General features: G+C 35.2%; 1 protein-coding gene across 2 annotated transcripts; it reads right to left on the reverse strand.

The window, feature by feature from the left end:
* Positions 1 to 812: 812 nt before the first annotated feature.
* On the reverse strand, positions 813 to 9,163 carry LOC135638710 (cullin-3A-like). 2 transcript variants are annotated; one of them, XM_065152010.1, is made up of 2 exons: positions 8,818 to 9,163; positions 813 to 2,918 (listed from the first exon to the last, which is right to left on the reverse strand). In XM_065152010.1, exons 1-2 carry the CDS (start codon positions 8,976 to 8,978, stop codon positions 878 to 880), a joined length of 2,202 nt encoding a protein of 733 aa, XP_065008082.1. In that variant the 5' UTR covers positions 8,979 to 9,163; the 3' UTR covers positions 813 to 877. The 2 variants fall into 2 exon arrangements, with proteins under 2 accessions (XP_065008082.1, XP_065008083.1); XM_065152011.1 differs by lacking the exon at positions 8,818 to 9,163 and adding an exon at positions 5,900 to 6,092.
* Positions 9,164 to 9,485: the final 322 nt, after the last annotated feature.

The raw sequence follows: 9,485 nt of genomic DNA on the forward strand, positions 1-9,485 counted from the left end.
TTGTATAGTAATCGTAATATTTGTAATTTGCTAAATTTTTTATTAATTTTTAATTATTATAATATTATTATTTAACTCATTTATAGTATTTTTAAATAATATTTACAGGTTTTATTGAGATGCCGAAAATACTATAAACATAAAAAATATAAATAATATCATATTGTGTCTTTTATTTATTATTACTTGAAGACCACTAAGATATCATGTTTTTAGTTTTATAATTGATTTAATTGAGGTAAAAAATTTATTTTGATTATTTATAACATTTTTAAATAGATTTTACAGTATTCTTATTATAGTGGTCAAAACACTATAACAAGTTAATATTTAATTTGTATTTGAGTGATGTTTGTCTTAAATTATAATAAATATATATTTAAATCATAATATGCATAATATATCAAATGATTCTAGCGTGTTTTGATTTCATTTACTCATTTATAATATTGTGACAACTAAAATACTGCAAAAGATCAAAAATACTATAATAGGCCTAAATATTAAAACAGGTAAAAGTAATTTAGATAGTTTTTAAATTAGGGATACGCTACTTTTTGAAAAATATCTCAAATATAGATAATTTTTAGAAAAATAGCCCTAAGAAGAATGAAAGAAACAGAGAGAAATCTCCTGCCTTACTAATAGACGAAAAAACTCAAAAAAAGGAGTACTACTTTTTATCAAAAATAATTTCCAAAGAAAAGTAGTTCATTAAAAAAAAAAGATAGAATTGGAGCTGAATGTAGTGGGTATAAACATTTTGCAACTAATTAAGAAAAATACAAAAGTGAATGAAAATAAGATCATAATTAACAAGCAATCATATAGACATGCGAAATTTCAATTAGATACTCGATGGAGTCCACATCTAAGTCTAGGCGAGATAACGATACAACTTCCTGTCACCCTCGTCCCTCTCCAAGAATTCCCGCTCAATCAGAGACTCGATCCTCTTCTTAATCACGACAGGGTTCGGCAGGAAACGTGGCTGCAACTGCTTGGTCACCTCCGTCACAATGCTGTTGTAACCCGTAACCCGTCGGGCCTTCATGACCCTGATTATTGCTGCCTCGATCTGAGGTTTCCTGTCTTCCTCCACCTGCTGGCGAGTCTCCTGCTTCTCTGGCTCTGATTCCTTCTGCGCGGTGACTGTGCCAATCTTGATCTTGAAGAACTTGCTCATGAACTTGTCGTTGATGGAGAAGATATCATCCTCGGCTATGTCCTTGCTCATTGGAACCTTACGGAGAACATTCTTGCCCAGAACACAAGCAAGAGACTGAAGGCATCGCTTGAGATCTTGTGATGGTATTGCAGTTGCCTGTTCAATTTCTTTACAGCTCAGCCGGTCTACTGAATTGAACAGCATGAGAATGCACATCTGATAGGTAGAAACATTCAGCTCATGCTTCTGACCCTTAGCAAAAGTGGCCTTCAGGTCAGCTGTTCCCATGTTGGTTTGCCATGTCAACCGCCGGCCACTATGGGTTCCAAGATAATATGCTCGAAACTTGTCACATACACCAAGAATTTCAGCTGGAAGGTTACATGCAGCACTAGGTTGGGTTGGCCACGATCCAGTTGTGAGAACCTGCACGACCAGGGTAGGACCTTCCCCAGCTTCGAAACCTTGACTGGCATAAAATCCTTGCATGGTGTCCTGGGAGGTCTTCATATCTGTAAACATGCCTTCGAGTTTAGAGGTAAACTGATAGCCACATTCGGTCTTGAGCTTCACTATCAGATTTCTCTCGGCATCATCTGAAACTATCTTCCCAGAAAGGAGCCGCTTTGCCAGGTGTTGCTTGTAATATTTCTCAAAGATGTCCTTCTCTTGTAAGTACCTAAAGAGCATCATCACTTTGTCGAGAACAATCTCTACATCCTCTTCACTGACACCTTTCAAATTTTTATGGAGTTTGTCATTGACATATAGGGAAATAAACTCTGGAGATCGGCTATTGAGATTGATGAAATATTCAAAAGAAGAATTTAAGGCATTTTGGAAAGACTTGTCATTATTAAATGCTGCGGCGATGATCTTATCATACTTATCCTTTTCATTCAGAAGTCGCTGAACAAAGTCCACAGGATCCTTCAATCTCTCTGGATCTGTTACTAACTGCTTCCCAGTTTCTCGAAGATGTGAAGTCATGAGATCTCTTATCAACCGAAGGCCTTCAGTAACTCGCTGGAACAAATTGTACATTCTGATTAAGTCTTCATACCTATCATCTACAAGCATATTAACAAGGCCAGAGTTCTCCATATGGACCAATTGTTTCATGTGGTTAGCAATCATCTCCTTCTCTACAACACAAGTAATTTTTGGTTCAGTTTTTGTATCCAAGTATTGAGAAACCCTCTCCATCTCTTCATTGAGCCGTCTCTCAGCTTTTTTTAAGTACTCACCACAATTGCAGCACTCAATGAACTGCTGGGACTCGCCACTATAAAAACTAGCTGAAACGTCCAGAAAGGGCTTCTCAAAATCTTCTTGATACACTGAAGATCCCAGATCCATTAGCATCTTTGTTATATTCCTCATCAATCCTCGATTAATAACTTCACCCGTGCGCTCTTTATGTATAAGCTCAAGAATTGTATTAAGTTGCCTGTCCTGAATTTTGCTGGAACGAATGATATTATCTCTCCACAGATTCAGTCCTAGTTCATATACTGGCGTCTTACGGGAACTGGTAATGAATGTCCTATCCATGTACATCAGTATATCTCGGATCATTTGCAATGCCTTGGTGTGTTCTCCCCATTTTCTGTTCAGTTCCTCAAGAAATAGATCACCCTGAACAGCCTCAATTGATTGTGATATTTCCTTTAGGTGCCATGTCATGGTGGTCATAAGTCCAGAGTACAATTTTTCTCCATGTTTGTGGAGCACCATATTGTAAGCATTCCTATATTCATAAGAAGCTCAAATTAAAAAAAGCAGTTGGATGAAAAAAATAATAATAATTTAAAAAGTGTTAGGTGTCAACAGGTGTCAAGGTCCCAAAATGGTCGAGGCGCTAAGCACAGATACGCTCTAAAATATTAAAATATAAAAAAAATAATATAATTAATAAATATAATTATTTAAATAAAAATATGATATTAAATTAAAAAGATTTAAAGTACCAAGTCACATTATCCATCTCGTAATAACAAAAATGTCAATAGACTCAAAATTCTAAACAATAAAGTTTTACATCAAAGTCATTCATCATCATAATCAACATCGTCGTCATTTTTAAACAATTCACCTTGAATGAATTTATTCTCTTCCTCTTGTCCTTCTTCTTTTTTATCAAAATATGTTTCATTCTCTTCAGCAATAACAAGAACCGAACTTGATGTTGTTGCACTCATTTTTCTCTTTGTCGTCTTGTATATGTTTGTAATTCTTCAGCACTTGAAGCTCTTACTACATCTCCCCATGTCAAGCTATCATCTTTAAATACAAACTCATCTTCAACATCTTGCAAGTTCGTACTTATTTCTCCCACCAACTACTCATTTGCATCATCAATGTCTTGTAATGAGATTGGATCAATTCTATTTCGCAAATCATGACGAGCCTTCAAAGCTTGATTATACTTTATATAAACAAGATCGTGTACTTGTTGATCCTCTAACCGATTTCTTCTCTTTTAATGAATCTGTCATGTCATATAATATAAAAATATATTAATACATCTATCTAAAAAAATAAATTAAAATATTCTGTGATCAATGCATGGTCAAAGATACTCCAGTTTCGCACACAACCCGTAGCACTACATGTCAAACTAAGTATTTAGATAGCAAATTGCTGCAAGTTAGGGGTGAAATTTCCAAATAAACTCCACCATTCGGTTGCAAAATTTATTTTATTATTAGGAATAACATAATAACATACTATAAACGAAATTAATTATATCAAATTATTAATACCTGGGGATATAATTGTCCTTGATCAAATTACCATTGGAATTCCAAAAAAGCCATCAGTATTCTTATATAAAGATAATTTATGAATAATCTTATCTTACACCGAAAGGGATAATCTACAGTGCACTGATATAACTCATTCAGAACTTCTCCATCAAACCCAACGGATGTGATCTTATAAAAGAATTCTGGGTTCAAATAATATCCTACTACATGTAAGGGATAATCAAGCTGACAATTTCATCTTTCGTCGATAATTATAAATATTTTCTCATATTTTTTTCATTTCCATTAAAAGACTTTTGAATCATCTCATTTGCTCTATCTATAGCCTCAAAAATATATCTAATTCCAGGCTCAATTTTATTTTCCGCCAACTGAATGACTCGAACAAGAGGGCTCATTACCTTTAATATATAAAATATAAGATTCCAAAAGGATGACATTAATGATATCACTAGCCCTCTTGCCTTTTGCTTCTTTTGCCCATTTGCTTATCACCCATTTCTCCAAGGTAAACATGTTTCTCAGGTTATGTTTTTGACGATGTATGCTCTGTAATGTCAAGAGGAAGTAGCAAATCGGATGACACCATATCTCACAAATTCCTTATTGCCTATGAATTATCTCATCATATTCATAGCCCCAGCATAATTATAGAAAAATCCAACAACAAAGATTGTCTTTTCTAAAGTTTTCTTGATTTCAGAAATCTTTCCAATATCCTCCAACATTAAATCAGTATAATATGCCACACATGAAGTCCAATATAAGTGTTATCTTTTTGTTTCAAGTAATTTACCTGAGACAAAAGATAATAAAAATGATAAGACTTAGGAGTTTAATACATCTTCCATTTAATTAAAGACAAAGTAATTAAAAAATTCAAAAGATGAATCTTACCATCTAATACATAGTTGCTTCCATTGTCGGTTATAACTTAGACGAACTTGTTAAGTAAATCATATATCTTTTCTCTAGATTTCACAAAGAATGATGTATCTATTGACTTCAAAAACATAGTTCCTAAAGAACTATTAACCATAAAATTAATTAAACTCATGCGCCTTCTGTCGGTCCAAACATCTGACATAAAAGAGCAACTATGTTTTACTCATGATTCTTTGTGGCTCTTTAGTAAGTTATTTATATAATCCAACTCTTTTTTCCACAATGAAACCCACATCTCATAATAACTTAGAGGTTTTAATCCCCCATCATATCTTTCAATAACTTCAATCATCACCTTAAAACTGTCTAAACGAGTTATACTAAGGGCTAGCCTAATAGAAGAAGCGAGCAATGTGCTAAATTGTTCTTCCCCTTATTTCTTTATCACAAGCATCACTTATATTTATTTATCTTAATTTTGAGCCTCCTCCATCAGTCTCTTTTTACCCTTCTTAGTAACCATAGCTTCTTTACAGTTTTTGTCACGTACTTTTTTCCCACTTGGGTTGACACTCTCAAAATAATCTTCTTCTTCATCATCCCTGATATGTTCAACATTATTCTCCAGTAAAATATCATAAGATCCATTCTTTTGCATCTTTTTTCATTCATATGAGCCAGCAGCTCTTCTTTTACCTCAAGTGGTCACTTCTTACAAGCTGCTACATTCTTGAAATTTCCTACTAGATGCTGCTTTACATGAAAAATACCACCTCTAGTAGTCTTATCACAAAAGATATAAATAACTACATTAGGCTCTTTAGGATCCTTTAGATAATTATATTTCTATGCATGATCCTTTTTTGAATTCGTTGAAGAATCTATTAAATTGCTTTATATACTTGTCATTTATCCTAAAACCCTAATAATAATTTTAAATAAACAAAGATTAGCAATGTTAAAATATAAATAATATATTATTAATCTAATAAATAAAGATTATTTTGTATAGTAATTAATAATCTACTGTTAATAGTATATTTACTACTAATAGTAGTAGGGAAGAGTAGAGACTAACAGTGAGAAGTCGCGGATAGTAGCGAAGCTGAGAAGACTCGATTGGCGACGGAGGAAGACTCAGTGGCAAGGGGAGAAACCGTCGGGGACGAAAGCAGAGGAAGAAATCATCAGCGACGAACTCAAAGGGTGAAATCTTCGATGGCAAAAATAGAGAGAGATGTGTGCATAAAGTTGGGAGTCGGGGTTGGGTGCTGCTATAACTGCATGCATTAGTTCATTCAATCGAACCAACTAACAAAAATTTAACTGAACCATATTTAAGTCTAGTTCGATCGCCTTATATCAGTCGGGCACTCGTCCGAAGTGCCCAGGCAGTGCCTCATTAAAGCGCCCCACCTGGCCCTTAAACGAGGTGCTCGGGCCTCGCCTCACCTCACTCGAGTACTTAGGAGAGCGCTCGAGCACCCTTTTAAATCACTGAAAAAAAAAAATAATTGTGATTATATTATAACCACCAAACCTAAAAATAAAATAAAGAAATTTAAAGACCAAGGTGAATAATAAGAAGGAAAAGGCTTACAAATGCAAACAACTCAATGATTTGACAAAGTGATGATTAGGTGGGTGTATTGTCAAACGACAAAGTCATATGAAATTGAACAAAGAACAAGGCAGAAAGAATGGGTTCAAATATAACAAATTTGAAGTCAAGAAAACATAAATGCTCAACATTAGCATTTAATTTCTACATTAATTGATCAATGACGACTCCACAGGTATCTCAACATCTACAATTTGGGTGAAGTCACAATATACAAAAGCCAGAAAGTAGATTGCAAGATTGAGGAGGTACAAAATGAGGCTCTTGCAGTAACTTATATGAGTAAATATGCCGCTACGAAAATTACTGACAACCATCTTCTTCTTCACTTGTAACGTTAGCTAACTTTTCCAAGACATTAAAGTCAAAAGACATCAAATGAACATAATAGCATTTATCAATGAAATATCTAGAAAGTGTATATGTAGAAATGTAACAGCTAGAAATTTTTTATGTTAAATAATAAGATTTATTAATCAATGAAGGCATTATATGTTATGACATGAAAAAAAGCACTCGAGCATGGAATATTTGTCTATCTCCAAGAAAGTGAGGTTAGTAAGTGTTCCTACGAGTATAATATGTTTACAGGAAACAAAAGAATAAAAGCATTTTGAATGTTTTCATGTATGTGGATGCTTACTGCTTGCTAGAAAAGAGGTAGAGATAATTCACAAAGTCAGTTATGACAACGATATTCATTTGTAAATGTTAATCAAGACTCTATCCATTGGGCACTGAGACGCAGAAAGATGGTAACAGATTTTTCAGATTTCAGAAAAGCTATACTGAGTACTGTTAAGAAATTAATAGTTGATAAACTGACAAAATTTAACACTGAAGTAACTTGTAGAATGAAACTTCTTAGAAGTTTCATCTATCAAAAGCCTTCTTAGAAGTCTCTTATGTAAGATGAAATTGGGCTTTGTGAGACATGCATGGAAAGTACTAGCGACACTGATCAACAAACATGCGAGTAAGGATTAAAATCTTGCTCCGATGCTAATACCAGTCAGCAGTCAGCCCAGCATAATACCGATGCAGTTTGACATATCTACATTCAAAATGGGTCGCTACCAGCTGAATCAGTGAGAGAGAGAGAGAAAGAGAGAGAGAGAGAGAGAGAGAGAGAGTGAACGGGAGGGGAGGAGGTGGAAGAGGTGGAGGCGACAGAGGATGAGGAAGTGGTGATGCGCACCAATAGGAGACAAAAGTGACACTGCAGAGAGGAGACAGCAATGTGGCGAGCTGGAGGAAGAGGAAGGGGAGAGAGGATGAACAAAAAGAGAAAAAGAAAAGAATAAGAAGAAAAAGAAAAAGAAAAATATAATCGGGATAACTATCTAATTTTTTTTTAAAAAGGATAAGAATACTAGTATTTGTCTTCTTATCACTCGATAAGATGGTATAGTATGGTTACCAAGCTGTACAAACCATACCGGACCGAAATAGGCAAAATCATCTTGTCCACGTTCCGATTGGCTGTCCAACGGATAAATAATGGTTCATACTTACCAGTACAGGTTGCATTTAATCCTTCATCCAAATACTCTTAGTTAATTGGATATGGCAAGTCTTAATGGGCGAAATCCCAAAATGTACAAGGAAGCAGTTCGATATATGTCTTCTCTATCTACTGCTTTTCGTTGGAGTACAAAGGCAGCACAACATGTTGCACTATCAACATGCACAGACTCCTTGCAATGAGTTTTCAAAGCCATATAGCTTAGGTACTTGTCATCCTAGGTTAAAACATCCGCAGGAAGACGCTATCACATGATTTCATTTCTCTAATAATAAGCAAGCATTTAAGTTAGACGAGAACCTCAACAACAAGGAGGAAGCAAAGAGGTAGGTGCAAGCCATTGTTATTGATAAGGTTGCCAATCTACTGCAAACCAGGGAACACATTTTGGTTCCCATAAAAAGTCTTCTCGAGATGAAGAAACTCAGACATGAGGATGGAAATCAAAGTACATTTGCTCCGAACATATTTGTCAGGGATCATGTTTGACTCTCAATTCGCTCATATTGTCTTGCTTGTGAAAAGGTGGCATCCTTATTTACCAATGGTAGTAAGGCAGCTATTCTTGCAGTGTTAAAATAAACCTTCATTTTACCTTTCAAAATTTACAGAAAGGGAAAGCAGTGCAATGTTATACAATGCTATAGCAAGCAAATACGACACCTTCTTGATATCCTCAAGCCGATAAAGGAATAATACCAATAACTAATAGCCAGCACGAAAATATAACAAAGTAAAATCTGACTCAGTACACACCATCAGAGACATGCTCGATGATACGTCTGACAGACCAAAACGGGACTTCAAGGTGAACGATGAAAAACAAGGATGATACACTCAAGCCAGGTACCTGTAGAGCTCTTCAAAGCTAAGGCCGCTGGCGTTGTGGTTGTAGATCTCGTGGATGGCGTGCTCAAGCACCTTCCATGTCTTCTCGGCATACTTGGGGTCGAGATCCACCCGATGCTTGAACGCCTCGATCTTGAAGTTCCGCTTCCTCTGAGCGCTCATCGTTGGAGAACGAGGGCGGGGAGGGTATTAGGGTTCCAAGAACGAGATATGGATTCGGGGAAGAGATAGAGGGGAGGCAAAACGGCGGCTTTTTTTGTCGGGTGGTGAGGATGAAACAAAAGGGAGAAATCGAGAAGCACGAGAGGAGGCGAAGAGAAGTGTTGGCGATTGCTTCACGTTGTTCCTTTCTTTTTGTGTTGTCATGTTTAAGTCAATTCGAAGGTTGCTTCTTGGCCTGGAAATGAACAAATAACCAAAATAATATAATATGTAGGTTGAATTGGATGGAAATACGAGAAATTAAACTATAATAGTGCAATAAAATTCAAGTAATTGGGATTATTACTTTTCTAATTTATTTAATTTTATTTTGATGACGGTGATGAACTTAATTATTTAACTAAATCACGTGGCATTTCAAACTATATCAGGTAAACTTTTCACAACCTTGGTATTATAATATGTACAAATAAATTTAAAAATAAAAGATATTTTTGAAACAAATCT

This window comes from Musa acuminata, chromosome BXJ3-5 (genome assembly GCF_036884655.1).
Source record: "Musa acuminata AAA Group cultivar baxijiao chromosome BXJ3-5, Cavendish_Baxijiao_AAA, whole genome shotgun sequence".
NCBI classification, from domain to species: Eukaryota; Viridiplantae; Streptophyta; class Magnoliopsida; order Zingiberales; family Musaceae; genus Musa; species Musa acuminata.